This window comes from Epinephelus moara, chromosome 23 (genome assembly GCF_006386435.1).
Source record: "Epinephelus moara isolate mb chromosome 23, YSFRI_EMoa_1.0, whole genome shotgun sequence".
NCBI classification, from domain to species: Eukaryota; Metazoa; Chordata; class Actinopteri; order Perciformes; family Serranidae; genus Epinephelus; species Epinephelus moara.
The window spans coordinates 27,485,772-27,504,554 of record NC_065528.1 but is presented as its reverse complement, the minus strand read 5'-3'; the positions used below and the strand labels follow the sequence as shown (position 1 = coordinate 27,504,554).

The 18,783-nt window shown below is 41.4% G+C and overlaps 1 protein-coding gene across 2 annotated transcripts; it reads right to left on the bottom strand.

Annotated features, from left to right (window-relative positions):
- Positions 1-729: 729 nt before the first annotated feature.
- Positions 730-18,417, bottom strand: syt10 (synaptotagmin X). 2 transcript variants are annotated; one of them, XM_050036759.1, is made up of 7 exons: positions 17,993-18,417; positions 16,929-17,322; positions 12,772-13,333; positions 7,723-7,843; positions 7,207-7,378; positions 5,058-5,187; positions 730-982 (listed from the first exon to the last, which is right to left on the bottom strand). In XM_050036759.1, the coding sequence occupies exons 1-7, from the start codon at positions 18,192-18,194 to the stop codon at positions 911-913; spliced, it is 1,653 nt and encodes a 550-aa protein (XP_049892716.1). In that variant the 5' UTR covers positions 18,195-18,417; the 3' UTR covers positions 730-910. The 2 variants fall into 2 exon arrangements, with proteins under 2 accessions (XP_049892716.1, XP_049892717.1); XM_050036760.1 differs by having other exon boundaries at positions 18,008-18,417.
- Between the last annotated feature and the right edge of the window lie 366 nt (positions 18,418-18,783).

The following is an 18,783-nucleotide window of genomic DNA, read 5'->3' as shown; positions in this document are numbered from 1 at the left end:
GGACATTTGCAGTGTCAACAACAGTTTAATTAATATTCATTAAAGTTATAGGAGTAATAAGAGGTTGAATCTGACTAATATGTTTATGCTGCTAGTTCAATTTGCAATTATGTGCTGAAATCAATCTAATGTGTATAAAAATAAATAGGACAAATAAATCATCACTTTTATTTGACTGTTGTTGATCTTTTTTACATATGTTTGCTACATGTATCTGCTACACTTTCTCTTAAATCTCAGAGTGTTGCTGACTTTTCTAATGTCTGCAGGTAACAATGATTGGTTAATGGCTGCTTTATACACATCTGCAACAGCTGTGACTGATGAACTTTAAGAGAGAGATCTACCCAGCCCTTGTAGATGCTCAATTACCTGCGTTCTTCAGCTAAACCTGGATCAAAACTGTGTAATTATTGACTGTATTTTATCAAGCAAATGTTTTCATGGCAATGAGCAGTGTAGCCCTTTCACTTTGTGCCATTTCAAAGTAAAATGCTAACTCACTACAGAGCTCTAGGGTTTTTGCTCAAATTTTGAAAAAACTGCGAGTGAATCAGCGAGGACTTCTTGCAGTGAGGCCTATCATTCATGTTGTCTGTGGTAAGTGTTTGGCACATAAAGCCTTTCTGAGACTGAAAGCCGATGTATGAAAAACAAACTCTTGAACTGAGTGACAGTGAGTGCTGTGCATAGCCAGCTCTGTAGAGCACTTGAAGGACCCGAGTTCAAATGAATCAATAAGAACAGTTTAGATTCAACCTTGCTTTTTTATAAACATGTAAGAGACGCATCAGAGTGAATTTTCATACAACATGCTCACAAAAGACTCATAGGCAACACAACTTCTCAGTATCTCTGCAAAATCTGCTGCTTCGTTACAGAGGTGGTGTTATCACTCTACCTGCGATCATCAGGGCGTCTGCGGAGGTTTGGGGGAAGGACACGAACCCTGACTCTCAAAGCTTGCTGCTCTTCCAGGCCACTGCAAGGTAAAATATCACAAAACGCAACACATTACAGAGGCTTTGTCATCAATTTGTGGTAACTAAGCAGGTTATTTCTTTAGTCCTCAGGACGTACTGTGATCATAGGCAAATAACAGTTGTATTGACCCAGCTGGGTCAGGTCACATTAAGAGCCAGATGATTGCTTTTAAGAGAGGACGTTTGTGTCAGCCAGGGGAACTATCACAGTGATTTGTTGTATATTTCCTTAACTTTTTTGGACAAAGTGTGGCATGCATTCAACCTTGTCGCCAAAATAAAATGTTGGCATTGAATGCCAATGCAGCAAAGTCTAGCTCAAACCATCCAGTTTTGGTGTCATGGTTGCGGCTGATAACGCTGCATGGTCTAACTGAAAACCTGAATTTGGTGCCATTATTATGGTTGGAAATGCCCTCATGTCTCAGTAAAAAACATCTGGTTTTGGCACCAGTATCACAGCAGGAAGTGCCCCAATGTCTCGCTAAAAAATGAGCGGTTTTGGTGCCACAATCGCAGCCGGAAGCACCTGATGTCTTGCTAAATAACACCCAGTTTTGGTGCCACAATTGCAGCTGGAAATGCCCCAGTGTCTTGCTAAAAACATCTGGATTTAGTGCCACAACGACTGCTGGATATGCTGCAATATCTCTGTAAATAACAGCCGGTTGTGGTGCCACAATTGCGGCCAAAAATGACCCGATATTGCGCTAAAAAATGACTGGTTTAAGTGCCACAATGGCAGCTGGAAATGCTCTGATATTTTGATTACAAAAAACAATTTTGGTTCTACAATCATGGCAGTGACATTTAACTAAAAAATGCCGCTTTTGGCACCACAATCACAGCTGAAAAAGCCCTGATGTCTCACTAAAAAACACCTGGTATTGTTGTTTGTTGGATTCAGTGGTTTGCAGCATGGCAGCTGTCTTGCCTAGGGGTCATGCCATTCAGTGTAGAGCTTTGATCGGGCCCAGAAAATCCAGCCTGACCCCACCCGAGCCCGTGCATATTCTGTCCGAGCCCAGCCCGGCCCGTACCTTTAACTGTAATTATGAGCACAAGCCAGGTTTAAACCCAACAAGGATATGAGCATGGACACTGAAGGCTGACTCTCATCTTTCTTTCCATGGCAAGCCTTCGTCACGTGCCTCTTAAGTGTCGAGGTCCCCGTCTTTTTGTTGTCACATACCAGCATCGTACTACACTCAACAAAGCTGAAACACATGTTGTCACCGTCGACAGCTCTCGTGTGCACGGCCAGTGGTGTGGTAAGTAGTTGGTTCCATAGCCTAGGTCTATTATGAGGAGCCCGACCCGGGTTTGGGCTCAGGCAGAGGATCTAAGCTCTAATTCAGTGTCCTGTCCTCCTAATGACAAAGTAGTTATCTAAACTGAAGATCTGAAGTATCTGAATTGTGTCACCAACAAAATGTTGATACGTTATGTATGAAATGTACAAATGTTACACGTATTGGTGGTTTGCAAAATTGTACAATGCCAACATTTTCTTCTGGCGACTGGCCTGATGCATTTCCACACCATCCACATCGGTTTTAAACGCCACACTTGCAGTATTGACAATGTCTTCTTTTGTGTGTATCTGTGCATTTGTTGATGATTTAACTTAATGTGCAGTTACCTTAGGATGTTTGTCAATGTACTCTGTCCTCATACTGAGGTATGCAACGACTTTGACTTCAACATTTTGTTGAATCATGGTGATGAAACAATTTCTAAAGTATAAAAGAGCTTAACTCTGTAACAGGTAGGAGCTGTATGTCTGCGAGTTGGCTGTAAAAAGTTTGCTCCCTCTTAGAGCACAGTGGCTGTGAGGCAATTACAATGGATTTGCATCGATCCACAAGTGGGATTATCACCTATCAAAGCATTGTTAGACACCAAATAAACTGCTCTTACAGCAAAATCCCCTTCTCTGTTTGCACGCTTTGTACGTCTCAAACACTTAAACTTTCGCCCAATCGTAACCAAGCACACAGCTTCCATTTTAAACCTCACACAATATTCAGATTGTGAGCAAGCGTTAAAGCCTCCTGCTCTTCTACTGCTCTGGGTAACTGCCCTGTCCAGCAGTAGCCGTCCTACTTGCTGTACCTGGTGTTTTGTAGGATTGTTTACAATGCACATTACTGTTATATGTATTGCAAGCTGTCAAAGCTGTCCCAAGAATATAGACATATACAATATACACAGTCCATCTTCTAACACAAAACTGTAAGTGTTTATTACAGAACAATGTTTTGATGAGCTACGGAGGACGTGGTTTTTGCATATGATCACAGTTTTATTTATACTAAAGCTTATATAGTAGATTTACCACTGAAAACGGGTAATCACCTGAGTTTTCCTATTCGTCAGATGGAGAGTGGATGTAGCAAAAGAGGAAGAAACATTGATAACATGTAAAATATGAAATTACAATAAAGTGGGGGGACACAGTTAGCCTTCAAGCATCTGTTAAACTGTTGTATAGTGATTACACATTTTATTAGCTAGCACACTAAACACCAAAAACATCATCAACTGGGTTTTGTTTGCAGTTTGCAAAGCTTCACTGTGAGCACATGACTTCTGAGGGTGCCTTCACACCTGCCGTTTTCAAACTGTATGGTTTGACTAAAATGAACAATGACAGCAATATAGTCCACGATGAGCAGCGCTAACATCAACCTGCGTAGTTGTCCCTCCATTGTGACATTAGAAAGTGTCACATTNCCCGTTTAAAATGTCTCCGTCGTCGTGCACGCCCAGCTGCATCACCGTTAAATCCAGTTTAGCAGCTTCCTTAATTTGGTCTCCATTAACGCGAGTAGTGGCAAAATACCTTGATAGCGTCGTTAATGTGGTCTGTAGGATCTGTAGCGGTCGCCATTGTTGCTATCCTCACCAGTTACCCACCGGCGTACAGCTTGACATCAGCGTGGCGCTGATTGGCTAATCGCTAGACCCCCGGCGTTCATTGGTCCGTCCATCGTTGGGACGAGATAAATGGCAAATTCATTGAAGTATGCCAGACCGGTAATGCAAGCCTACTCAGTTGAGTGGGCGGGGTTTATGGTCTGGAACCAGGCTACAATTATACAACTTTGTGACAAAATTAATCTCTGATTCAGACCAAAGAAAGACAGCTCTAGGTCTGAAAGCACCCTTAGATGCTGGTTTTAGGTACTTAGTCCTGCTGCTGTGTTCCAGAAACAGCTACATCGTTCTCATACAACCACTGTGTAGCTCTTGTTTTTTCTACATGAGTTAAATAAACACATGAAACATGTAGGTGAGACACTATCGGAGTTCTTGGGAGATTAAATAATGTTGATCTTCTCATCTGACTCTTGGCAGGACAGTTACATTTCCCCAAATCTCAAACAGTCCCTTTAAGCTCATTGCTTAGGTTTGTTTTTGTGATTTTCACAGAAAAAAACAACCAAAAATAACACTGAACAAAAATAGAAATGCAATACATATTGATTATGTATTATATATTTTTATTTTCGTGTAGGAGGTGTAGACTGAACTAAAATATGTATGTCCCCATGAACAAAATACTTGTTCTTCCTGCTGTTATTGAAGGTGAACTGTCCAGAATATGCTTTCAAGACAACAGCTACTGATGATGTTGCAGGTCTGTCAAGGTATCTCAAAATTGAGAATTTTTTTTTTTTTTTAAAAAGTAAATAAATGTAACTTTGAAAGAATTTTTGCACAGCAAATTGCATTTTTACTATTTGCTTTTCACCTCAACCTTCGCATCATTCGTGTTTTTTCATTAGATTTTGAAGTATTTTTTATTATTCAAAAAAATACTGCTACATTGACAGATTTTGTTCTTTAAATAAGGAAACCAAAGAAAAAATAATAATGTAATTTCCATAAATTAAACGAAGGAAGAAGCTCAACTCGACAGAGCTTGTATCACCTTCAAAAAAACCTGACAATCTGATGTGTTGTTTCCAGCATCTGTTCTGGTCAATGTCACATTCAGGAGCTTCTAGAAAGCTCTGTAAATATGAATTCTTTGAGAATGGGCAGGGGGGATAAAATTAGTGTCTGTACCTCTCCTAGAGCGTGCCAGTGTGTGATGGGCTTCCGTGGGTAAGCCAACATTTCGTTCCAGTGATCTCGTCCAAGACCCTCGGCATCTGGCCCGGTGTGACACACGCCAATCACTTCATTGTGTCCAACCCTGTTAGTAGTAAAACACACATTAAGGCACATTTGGATGCACAATGTAAAGCTTCTGTTAGTTGTGGAACAGACACTAAACTCATGACTAATCTGAAAAATAACAGTTTTTTAATTGAATCAGTGGATCAAAAGAAGCTGGAAGTTCATCAAGGTCAGGTCTGAACCAAGAAATACATCTTCCAAAAGCAGTCTGATTAGTTTAATTGAGTCATGTCTGTATTTTAGAGCGTTAGTTGATCAAATTGACATGTTTTCTTCTCATCTGTGAACTGTGTTGACTTGTAGTTAGTAGTGGTTGTGGAAAAAGACAGCAATTCCTGGATGCATGGCAATTCTCCCTTGAAAGAGTATGTCTTCATGCAGATAATCAGAAATTTAAAACCCAACTCTGGACATTATGGTGCCCTCTAACATTTATGTAAGACTGAGCTCTACAGTCCTTACGAATGAACCAATAGAGTGGTGCAGGGATCACATCGCCCTGGTTCCCTCAACAAAAAGCCAATGGGATAGCGTATTGGATTATACACACAATAATCTTTTACAATTTTTGAAGCGTAAATGCAGTTGCGACGAGTAAAAAGCCAACGTTAGGGTATAAACAAACTACACCATAGTTGGTAGCCATGTTTGGTGACAACCTCTGCAGTCTCATTTAGCTACTTGTTAGCAACCCCCTTATTTACAGACATATAAAAGCCTATGAGTGGGATATCTTACTATATAATGACGAAAACTGTGTGTCTGTGTGTCTGTTCCACGTTTTTCTCCTCACTGACTTGGTCAATCCATGTGAAATTTGGCACAGTGGTAGAGGGTCATGGGAGGATGCCAATGAAGCAATATTACATCAATTGGCCAAAGGGGGGCGCTATAGCAACCGATTGAAATTGCAACATTTGAATGGGCATATCTCATGCTCTGTATGTTGTAGAGACATGAAACTTTGCACAGAGATGCCTCTCCTCATGAGGAACAAATTTGCCTCAAGAACCCATAACTTCCGGTTATATAGATTTTCCGCCATTTTTAATTTTTTGAAAAACACTTAAAATCGATCTCTTCCTAGGAAGTTTGACCGATCTGCATGAAACTGGGTGAACATAATCTAGGGAGCAATATCTAAAGTTCCCTCTTGGCAAAAGTTGGAAAACTTACTAAAACTGAGCTTCTATAAGGCAATGAATATTGCGGAGGGCGTGGCTCATCACATAAAGGTGTATAACATCTCAAGGGTTTCACCCATCACCACGCAACTTTGTAGGCATATGACCACACATAATCTGAGGGGACCCCTCCATTATTGACCCCATCAAACAAAATGGGGGCGCTAGAGAGCTAATTTCTTATCTAGGCCTAACCGCCATATGGATTTTTAATAAACTTGGTAGATATGTAGAACAGGACACCTCAGGGTGACTGGAGAAATTTATAATTGGCAACTGGGTGGTGCTATAACCTTTCCCATGTGAACTACCAGTGCGCCCCCACATTAACACTTTAACTATCTGCCTTTCAACGTGCTACCTCAACTACTAATGTACAGTTTTAGGCCACTAAATATCCCACTATTGGCTATGGTACTACTGTACTTTCAATAAAGCAATCATATTCAAATTCACACATTGCTCTTCTTAATGGGTTCGCTTGACTATTTAATCTGCAACTTCCTATGACCTGTATCCCAAACCCACACCATGTAAAACTGTACATGGGCAACTGTGCACTCAATGGGTATGGACTAGTTTACTGACATACAGTATTTTCTGTTGGAGAACAAATGTGGAAGTCTCCTCAGCTGTATTTCAGGCATCTAACCAAAAACCCATTAAGAAAATCCTTGGACCTTGAGACGAAAAGTCAGACGCATGAGGATACATTAATAATTGTTTTATATTTGCCTCATATCCCTTTGAATCTTACTTGAACAACTACAGACGCCCAGAGATTGCCACCCCTTGAACTTATCACGTTAGCATGTATTGCACATACAGGATCTAATGACTGCTTGACTCACCGATCATAATCCATCACCATGATGGACAGACTGACTTGTTCCACGTTCTCTGGAGGAATGTCGAAGATGATGGCCTCGTTGTACACTGGATTGAGCGTGCTTTTCTTAGTGGTTGTTTTTCGCTTCTTTAACCTCCTTCCATCACATATGAGGTAAACCTTCACATAAGGGTCTGGGAGACATGTTTACTGTCATATGATGATAATATCAACAAAACTAACGATGCACATGTGAAGAGAAATGATGCAGAATGTTCTCTGCAGCTGCCTGGTAACATTCAGGTGTTCAGGAGCTCTACAAAATCATGTAATTTTTCACAGTTAAAAGTACAGCTAAGACACGTATTCTGACAGACTGTAATAAGACAGATTCAATAATTTGTTCCCACTGTCCTCCCTATATCTCCTCCTCATTTCCATTCTAAGTGGACACCTGCTGTCTCGTTTCGTCTAAGTTTGATTTATGGCTCAGTGTGTGCTTCTGATGTGAGCCACATCTTATTTGCTGTCAGGTTACCTGAGGAGCCTGTGATGTCCATGGCTTTGAGGTTTCTGCATTTGATGACTGTTAGGGTCATTCTCCCCGCTGTGGGGAGGTAGCACAGCGAGTACATGATCTCTCCCAGGTCAACACTCTCCTAGAGGGCAGAAAAAGGAAAAGGCATGCATTTTAAAGGCTTTGACCACATTCTGTGAATCAAAATGTCAAAGCAAAGGAGTAAACAGCTCAGTAAACAAAGGTGGTTGTAGTTTGTCAGCTGGTACCTAACATTAGCAGCTGATGAGTGAGCAAATGTAACTATAACTTTTTATTCTAGTGATGTAGAAAACTTCTGTACCGACTGACCAAGGCCAATGAAGAAAGTGTGTTCAACAAAGTGTGTTTAACAAAATTAAACATGACATATCTTAGTGTTGGATCAGCATTGGGATTTAGTTTGTGAATTGAGCTCTTGAGAAACTAAACGCCTCTAAAAAAAATATAAAAGTAGCTGTAATGGCTATTTTGCTTTTTAGCAATTGAGCAAAGTTTTATCTGAGACGACTTCAAATGTCAATCAAATGTATCACTGAATAGGAAGATTTTATTCCTGTAAAATCAGTGCAGCAGTGGAGTTATCTGCCCACAAACCTTTGGAAAAGCTACATATGCCTTAAAGCTCTCTCTCTCTCTCTCTCTCTCTCTCTCTCTCACACACACACACACACACACACACACACACACACACACACACACACACATAAGCTACACACTTTAAGATGATACATCCAGCACCTCAATCCCACCTTTGTAGAAGTTCTCAAAGTAGCTAAAGCTGCCCTCAGGTGTATCAATACAGGAGGAAGCTTTCAGGTTAATCTATGGTCTGCAGTTTGAGGAGGTAAATTTAATCCTCATACTAGACTAAACAAGCGAGGCAGAGGAATGGCACAAATTATACTCTGTTGATTAATTTAAGTATTCTAGAAAACAAAACTTAACTTAAATGCAACAGCGCTGAGAATGAATATATCCTTATTTTGCTCTTTAGGCTATCTGGAAGACTAACCAAAAAAAGTTAACCTTTCCTATCCATGCTAATGCTGTTTACATTCTTGTTCCTGTAGATTAGCATTTATCACATAAAATAGCAGCTGTCTGTTGTGGCCCATTCTGCGTGGTTCTTGAATGAGCACCCAGAAAGTCTATTGCGCCACCATGGGGCCTTGAAATTTTATATCTTAATTCCAAAAGAAAATGTTTAGTATTCTTCAGTCTCAGTTCTAATTTGCATCTATATTTAGATCAGCATTATCTAGATGCAGATTACATTGCATCATATGCACCACATTTTGCAGTAATTCAGCAGAGAAGTAACGGAAATGTTCAAAAATGCCCTTTAGCGTGACGTTATAAAATCCTTGAAAAAGTCCCTGGTGTGGATCTGCATTAACAACTAATTACTTTGGTGAATGACCTCACTCTACACCAGTGGCAACTGGTGGGTTGCTGTCCAAAAGTGGATTGTGGGTCCATTCTGAATGGACCGCAAGTGACTCGCAAACTTGTCAAGTTTGTTACAGTGAATTTCCGACGCAGAGCTTTCATTTTGAAGTGCTGTTTCCTGTTGTAGAGTGAGTGACAAAGGGACAAATACTTGACAGAGATGGCAAACTAGCTCAACGACATGGCCAAACGCAAGTGTGACGCTGAATGTATTAAACTGTGTGGACCTTGAACATATGACTAAGAGGAAATCTGGACCCTGTGGCTGGACCAGGTGGGAACCACTGCTCTACACCAAATACTAAATTTTCAGTTTTAGAGATATCCTGCTAACTTATTACAAACTGGAATGAAAACATTAGGCCCGTTTCCACTGAAGAAGTTCCTGGTACTATTTGGGGGGAAGGAACTTTACAGGAACGTCCTCTCGCTCGGCCCTCTTAACCGCCGTGTCTCCACTGTGCGGCGGAGTAGGAGGAAGGTTCCTGTAAAGTTACCGGGCTCTGTATGTGACGTAATCATTGCGCGACCATTTTGACTGGGGCGACGTGGCAAAGAAACAAACAAAGAACAACAACAACAAAGAAGAAGAAGGAGCAGAAGTACGAAGCAGAAGTAAGAAGAAGAAAGCAGACATAAGAAAGACGATTATCAGCATGGAAGGAGCTGAGGTGGTTGCTGGGTTTCTGGTGTCCATTCATTTACATGGCGGTGGAAGCTATGAACGAGAGCTGCTGAGTTTTAAAAATGCTGGCTATTTTGTCGCTTTCCGTTGACGTCACATCCCGCCTTGAGTATATCCAATCAGCACCAAGTAAACCCCAAACCCCAGCCAGGAATTTAGCCCCTGTAAAAGTTCCGGACCTCTGTCCTTCAGGGTTGGTTCCTGCGGTGGAGACACGCACCAACGGCCCCGGCCCCGTAAAATTACCCGGAAGTTCCTGCGGTGGAAACGGGCCTAGTATCACCTTAGTGGAATTAACAATGGGGCCCAGACTATTTGCTTGTGGGCCCATGTTAGAATGTAAAGCACCCCGTACTGTGGGTTTGCCTTCAATAATTACCTCTTTTTTTAATATTTAAAGGCAGAGGTGGGACCAAGTTGTTGTTTTGCAAGTCACAGGTAAGTCTCAAGTCTTTTCCTCAAGTCCTAAGTCAAGTCCCAAGTCTTACATTTTTAGTTTTGATTCCTAAACAAGTTATATCCTCCTGAGACCTGAACTTTTGTTTGGTATACATGAGTATAAAAAACTCAACATTGTCAGTGATAATAAAGTCCCAATGTCCTCAAACGAGATGACATTAAAATCCCAACGTCCTCAAACAAGTATTTCCTAGTCTTATCTTGTTACTGTTTCTAAAATTGGTCAAATTTGTTGCCATATCAAACTACAAACATTATTAATCATAAATAAACAAATTCCAACCATTAAATGTGATCAGGTCTTGGACCTTGTTCACTTTTGTGTCAGGATCAGCTGCAGACTTACTTGGCAGAGATGGCTGCCATCTTGTTTTTACATGGATTAGTGTATTGTGCTCTTACTACCACTGGATGGCACAAAAAATTGTCCACGGACAAGGACAACAGAACAGAAGTGGAATGAAGTAGAAGGTCAAGTAAACCCAAAATGTGATGTCCTCATATGAGGACACAGGGTCTCAGGAGGATAATGCGCCCTCCAAATGTCATTTCATTTTTAACCACAGAATATTATACTAGATTTACAAAATCATAAATACTTTTTAGAATTTGCATTTATTTGGTAAAACAGGTTTGTTCGTAGTTGTTGCGTCTCCATCTGCAATTTTTGACCCGAAAGTTTAGCATACTGCAATTTGTTTTTTGTTTACCACCACATAGGTTTGGTATGCAAACGAAATTATCTTTGGTATACTTCTGTCAAACTCGTACTTAGTTACGAAACATTTAGACTCACAAGTCAGTCTTTAGACGCTTTGCTTAACTAAAGATTGATGTCTTTCTCCCTGATTTTGTGTTTAGATGGGCGGATACAATTTCAGAGTTTAAAAAAACTCCCTACGTTGCAGAACCAATAGTAAATCCGCAGGGCGGTCCTTTGGTGGCTCGCTGCACTCTTGTGCTCGTAAACATAGTCCGACTGCGTTAAAAGTTTTAAACAAAGTCGCTGTAAGTCCTTCATTTCCACAATCTTGTGGACTGAGCACACGTTTGATAAAACGGAGTTAAATCTCTCGGCATCCATTTTCAAGCTCTCTGTATGTTTGTTTCCTTGTGGACGAGAAAAAGGGGAGCGCACATTTCCGGGAGGGCGTTTCCTTTTAAAAAATGCAAGAGGCGTTGCTTTGTTGCCGGCCGTTTTCTCCGGTGTGTTAAACACACTTTAGAAAGGAGTGTCCCCAGACTATCAGAAGAGATCTCTGATTGTCTGGTGGCGAGACTATGTAACATTAGTTCTTTATAGTTCTCTCCTGCACCTTGATTGGATAATGTTAGACTGGTTCAAACAAAGTGTCAACTTGCTGGAAATGAATAAAGTTAATGTTGGTTCAATTCAAGGAATGAAGAGAAATTAATTGATTTGTAGACTTTTTAATAACATACTGTTTAATCTTAAGGCTCAGGGGAAGGTATCAAGTGTTTTCAAGTCAAAGGGCACAAGTCCAAGTGAAGTCAAAGGTCATTGGTGCTAAAGTCAAAGCCCATTTGTGAGTCTATTTTGATTTGACACATCTTAAGTCAACAAATTTCTGAGTGGTGTCCTAGCCATGTGATTCAAGTCCAAATCTCTGCTTGAAGGTAATTACAAATGATTTGAGGTGAGCACTAGTGACACAATCAAAGATGTGTCATACCTTTTTTATGAACAGATCAACAAATAAACTTTGACAATTCTAAGTGCCTTTAAGAAACGGCCTAATATAAAAAACACTTTTTTTTGTTGAAATCCAATAAATAAACGCTATTAAACTTAATTGAGAAAACAGAGGATCATCTCTAGTAAGTCTGTATGCAAAGCTGATCATATAGTTCATGTGTTGCTGTTAATATAGCCCACAGGCATGAAAACAATGGCTCAGTGTTTACCACAATGAGACCATTCATAAATAAAGCAGAGGCTCTTGAGTAAACTGTGACAAGTGTTCATGTAGGAGTGAACTGCACTCTGGGCTACATTACCAGACCTTTTTTAGAAATAGTTCATATGAGGACATACGTTACATCCTATAAATTCCTTAAAGCTTGAGACCTTATTGCTGCAGTTCATAAGTCTTGTGATTGGATAATTTCATTCTCTGCTGCTATATTTATATCTGTGAAATACCCAGCAGTTTCTGGAAATTGTGTGTGGGTGTTTGGCTGATGAAATGTATTTCCCAAAGCATTTGAATTATGCAATGTGCTCCACCTGCCTCTCTTGTGGAACAGTGTGGATGAATCTGAGCTCTTAGAAGTGGTTCAGTGCAATACTTAACGTTTTGACCTTTGTAAAAGCACACATTCACTTGGGGAAGTTTGGTCTAACGTTTCTCACATAGCAACAATGTACACATTTGTGAGGACTTCGCAGTGTGTTAGTGTGAATGCCAACTCACTGTAGTCGCTGCGTGAATATCCTTCCACACCACAGCCTCCCTGGAAAGATCAGAGAGTTCAAAGAGGTTGTCCACCACCACCTCGCCAATCATATCATGGCTGGTGAAGCGGTCAAAGTCGTAGACGCTGAAGTGCAGCTTGCGGTTGCAAATTTCATCATACACCACGGGGAAACAGAAGGTCTCGTCAAACATGGGGTTCAGATTCTTGCGGTGGACGCGTGTCTGGTACTTCTTCTTCCTCTCTGGTAGCAGGTAGATCTTCACGTATGGGTCAGAGGTGCCCGTGAAGTCTTTGGCAGGCAGGTCCAAGGCCTTGAGGATTCTCACCACCAAAGCTTGCTCCTCGTAGTCGTAACGCAGTGAGAAGCTGAGCTTTCCGCAAGTCTCCACAGGCTCTTTGGCCTCATCCTCTGAGTCCACAGATTTCTGCTTGTAGAGTTCAGGCTTTATTCTTCCAATGCTCACTGTAGAAGACTGGCGGAGAGGCACTGTATCCATGCTGAAGTCAACGCTGGTGACATTCATCTGACGAGGCAGGTGGCGCCGGAATGAATTGTGCCTGTTGAAAAGGGGAAAGGGCATCTGGTAAATGTCTTGAAGTGCCAGCGTTATGCATGAGTGGCTTGTTATGATGGGTGCTAATGGTTTGTCAGGAGAGAACTGCATCTGAAGAGCATCATGCATAATAATGCGGTGCTCATGGAACATGCATTGACATGTCACTGCCTGATAGAATAGCTCCAGAAATGTTCTTTAGTTGGTCTTTAGTCTTCAGGAAAGAAGCACATTAATCTAGCTGAGAATCGTAAAACTGAACAACCATCTGATATACTGCGGTCCCAAGGCAGCACTAACTGGTAATGACTCTTTGAGGTATATCCTTCAATATGCTTGATGCACGTTGACAAGGAATAGCTTCAAATGCTCACAATGATCTGGCCAATGAGGTCAACCAGTGATACTCATACTATATTGTCCTTTTGATGCCTTATATCAAGACCCTACAACCTTGATTTTGTAGGTACCTTAGGACACTGTTTCATAAGTACATACACAAAGGATTCAGTATACTTGATCTTTCTTACTAAGCACAGCTTGTTTTACCTTAAAAGTACTGGAATACCAGGCAATAAAATCACAAATGTCCACACTGAAGGATTTCCTTTGTTTTCGTCACCACCAACCATGGTTTGGGAAAATAAAAATAAGAAAAACATCTCCAGCATTCAGATTTAATCTCCTGTACAAATTACCTGAGTGCTGCAAATTTCTGTGAAATTGAAGGATCTTCTGAAAAAACAACAGCAGTGTTTGATTCGCCAATCTTGTCACCTAGCAACTGGCCCTCCTCCTTTCTGACAATAAGGCAATCATAATGACATGACAGCCGTGGCACAAATGATATGGCACAGGAAACGCAGCTGAAAATTGAATAATGTTCTACAGCCAAGTATTGTAAACAACATAAAAGGGTGCTACACAATGAACGCTAACTGGACGGAGAATAGTTGTAACTATGGGCCCTCAGAGGTTAATCCTCTTCAAAGTCAGGGTAAAGTCAAATCAGAGATTTCTTCCTAGACACATTATACATGTTAGAAAATAGTTGCTGAAAACATGAAAATACTGTGAACTACATGGTACTGAATTGTGGAGTTAGATTGTTTTTATCATTTTGTTCAGGCTGTTCTCATGAACTCTTCACATGCATACCTACAAAATAATGCACCACAATTTGTCTATAACCCAGGTAACCATGAGCCAGTAATTTGTGTGTCACCCACATAATTGGGAAGGCTGTGACCATGTGACCAATGCGCTGATGGGAGTAAAGATGGAGGAAGTATAAAGATTGAAACGCTGTATAAGTAAGCAGGTTAGGGAGGTGAATGGGTCAAATAACATAGGACTTTCCCCCAGGAGACTAGTCTTTGTGTCCTGTGTGAAACCCGTGAATGTTGCGTAATTTTAAGGTACGTCGCTACCATGTATCTTTTCCTACACCTGACCTACATAACTTGCCTAAACCTAACTTAAGTAAATTTACGTGCCTAAGCCTAACCTTTGCAACTATTCTTTCCTTAACCGTACCTACGTAAAATTACTTTTCTAAGCCTGACCTACATAACTTTACTTGTCTAAACCTAACCTATAACTTTACTTGACTAAACCTAACTAGTGTAACTTGTCTAAACCTAACTCATGTCACCCTACTTGCCGAAACCCGACCTACATACCTTTACTTACCTAAACCTAAACTACGTAACTTTACTTTTCTAAACCTAACCTATGTAATTATACGTTCCTAAACCTGACCTACGTAACTTTACTTGTCTAAACCTAACTCATGTCACCCTACTTGCCGAACCCGACCTACCTACCTTTACTTACCTAAACCTAAACTACGTAACTTTACTTTTGTAAACCTAACCTATGTAATTATACTTTCCTAAATCTGACCTACGTAGCTTTACTTGCCCAAACCTGATGTACGTTACTTTACTTGCCTAAACTTAACCTAGGTAACTTTACTTGCCTAAACCTAACTTGTGTAACTTGCCTAAACCTAACTATGTCACCCTACTTGCCTTAATCTGACATACGTAACTTTACTTGTCTCAGCCTAACCTAAATAACATTACTTGGCTGAACGTAACCTAAGTAACTTTACTTACCTAAACCTACCCTACTGAATTTTACTCTTCTAATCCTAACCTACATAACTTTACTATCCTAATCCTAAATTATGTTACTTTACATGCCTTAATTTAACCTACATAACTTTACTTGCCTTAACTTACCCTACGTAACTGTACTCTCCTAAACCTGACCTACATAACTTTACTTGCCTAAACCTGACCTACATATCTTTACTTGCCTTAACTTAACCTACGTAACTTTACTTGCCTAAACCTGACCTACATAACTTTACTTGCCTTAACTTAATCTACGTAACTTTACTTGCCTAAACCTGACCTACATAACTTTACTTGCCTAAATTTAATCCACATAACTTTACTAACCTAATCCTAACCTACATAACTTTACTCTCCCAATCCTAATTTACGTAACTTTACATGCCTTAACCTACATAACTTTATTTGCCTAAATGTAACGTACGTAACTTGCTTAAACCTAACTTATGTCACTTTAAATGCCTTAACCTAACCAGTGTAACTTTACTTGCCTAAACCTGACCTACGTGACTTTATGATAAGTGCATAACGTCAGTCCTGGGGCACTAATTCATTACATTGCTTTGCTGCAACAGTGCTTTAAGACATTAGTCTTAAACTGAGATTGGCCCTAAAACAGTATTTGGGCGTGAGCTAAGAGTATAGTAGGTGTTTTTGTCATTTGAAATGGAAATAATCAGTGACAGTCAGTAATCACCATCACAAGAGTAGCTGGAAGGATTAAGACAGTAGGCGTTGTAATCTTTAACCTGGCCTTTCTGTATCTCTGGTGGGTGTATAATTCATAAAGACCTTGGTCTTAATATAATCTAATTAACGGGCCTAATGACAAACTGAAGCAATTGTCAATAATGGCTTCCTCTGAGAAAGTGAGCGCAGCTGCCTGGTGCGTCTCAACCAAAAACCAGCCTTCCACCATGACAGCTCCCACCCCACAGCAATGCTAATTATGGACGTTCTAGTTTAAACACAGTGCCGGAAAACAAAGAGAAGCAAGAGCTGGTTGTTTGATTACTGTGGTTGCTTCCCACTGTTTCCACATCAGCTTGACTCTCACACGTAAAAGAGATTATAGGGTTCATATTGAAGCGAGAAGATACACCACGGGTCTGGCTGACGAGCCTACAGGAGGTGATTTTTTTTTTTTGGTCAGAAAGTGCAAGAGACACACAATTCAACATGTGCTACAGCAGATCAAGGTCACTGGACATCCCCTGCTGCTCCATGACACGTGCCAAACCACCTCAAGGACACTGTCACAAATTGTCAGGACAGTTTTTGCATGGGCTTTTTTGTGTGTACTACTGAAGCATGGATGGGGACACAAACCAAAAGTAGCTACCATTATACTGTATTGTAAGCACCCGAAAATGTGCATGAATAGCTTGTCATTATTATGTCCTCGCTGCAGGAGCAGGCAGGGAGGGGTTGTGACTGCAGTGGGTTCATGTAAGGTACCTGGAGGAGGAGGTTGGCTCGGTGGTCTGCCTCTGGATCTTAGCCTGCTGGCTGAGCTTCTCCCTCAGGGCTGTTTGCACCTCGGCAGGGATGTCCGGAGACGTCTGGCTGATCTTCATGGCCGCCTCCAGGAGCTTGACAGTGCTCCGTCCATTCGCCTTCACTTCCAGTGGGTACTTCTTCTCCACCTCCGCCGCTTTGCACTCGGTGACCGGCGAGGAGCTGGGCGGAGGCACCTCAGGGAAACCCACGTGGAGGCCATTTTCGACGTGGGCCGACAGAGCCTTGCTCCTCCAAATGGGCCAGCACAGCTTCCAAAAGACAAAGAGAGAGACTACCAACAGGGCGAGGCCACAGAAACCCACGACCACAGCAAGGAGACTAATAGAGATGTCTACATGTAACCATGGAGGGACCCATAGAGGAGGACAGAGACACATATGAAGGAAAGGAGAGGCAAGCGAGGGACAAAATATGACAGACAAACATGCAAGGGAGAAAGAGAAAAAAGGAGAGAAAGCCAGCTGTAAGAAAGAGGGGGCAGCATATGCACCTGTTTGATAAAGCAGGACAATATAAAGTCAAAGAAAACCTCACAGCATCAAGAGAATCATATAATCAGTGACCAAAACTCCCATCTGCTCCTGACATTTCCTGTTTTTATTGATATTTTAATGCAAAGTTTGCACTATCATAAGCAAATAAGCTTAATACAGCGAATACATGCAGCTTTTCAAAACGTGTTAATCACACTGAGAGTGATTGTAAAGTGAAAGATTGGAAGAAGGACGCAGGAAGACAGATATCAGATGGGCAGCTCAGTCTGTTTTCCACCTGTTGCTGCTCCATCAGTCTGGACTGAGCTGCAGCAAGATGCGTAACAGGTAGAAACACTTTGGCACACTTCACCGCGGTAAAATCAGCGGTGCGTAATAAAGTTTCAACAAGTGAGAGCTGATGTCTCCTTTTTTCCAAACGCTGCAAACACTCATTCTCTATAAAGGGGACAAACCAATTAATTGAGGAAATTGGGGTAAATAAATTAATGACTTTATTGCATTTACCTGCGTGTCCTTTACCTGGTATGTTGCTCTCCAGGGGAAATATATCCGAGCATTTCTCCCGGTCTACGTGTCCCGTGAGACAAAGTTCCGTCACGATCTGGAGAGCCCTTTGGCACAAGGTGATGCTGTCCTCCGTCCGGACACTCATGTCTCTCCTGTTAAGCCATTGCACGCCGGAGGAGCCGGGAGGGCGGTGGTTCATTTGGGCACCTTTGTTTATGCGCCGCAGAGTGCAGCCCGTCCGCGAGAGACAGCAGGGAGGCGCGCTGCGTCCTGATCCATATCCAGCGCGCAATGAGGAGCGACTGGCCACACGCGCTCCCTGACAGGCAGTGGGGTGCTGGAGTCCAACCCTGGCTGCGTCCAATAGCGATGCGCATCAGTTTACTTTTGAGTCCTGTTGGTTGGTAGCAGTAACGGGATTACTTTTTCCTACTAACGACTACAGAGTTCCCCGTGGCGACCTGTGTGTGTGTCCCCGCCTTTCATCCAACACATGCTGCTTTATGGACTCCAGTCCTCCCAACCCCCAGCAGGTCTTTGTCCCCTGTGACCCTGGAGAGTGTGTAGAGAATATTTATGGATGCCTAGGTTATATTTTGCAAACCTATAAAGGCATTATAATGCAGTATTTTTGTCATTACCTCCAGTAAATCAGAGTTTCATCAATCATCAGACCATTATTGATCCGATTTCAAAGAGTCACATGATTACAGCAACAGTATTTATGATGTGCAGGATTGCAGGTGTCATAAAAAAAGTCATTTACAGTTTGTTTATTAATAGTTATA

Excerpts from the sequence above, each read along its gene's own strand:
- syt10 (XM_050036759.1), bottom strand. The coding sequence starts at position 18,194 with ATGAACCACCGCCCTCCCGGCTCCTCCGGCGTGCAATGGCTTAACAGG. Across the intron at positions 13,334-16,928 it reads GAGCCAACCTCCTCCTCCAG|GCACAATTCATTCCGGCGCC; the intron begins GTACCTTACATG and ends CCTTTTCAACAG. Across the intron at positions 7,844-12,771 it reads ATATTCACGCAGCGACTACA|GAGAGTGTTGACCTGGGAGA; the intron begins GTGAGTTGGCAT and ends TCTGCCCTCTAG.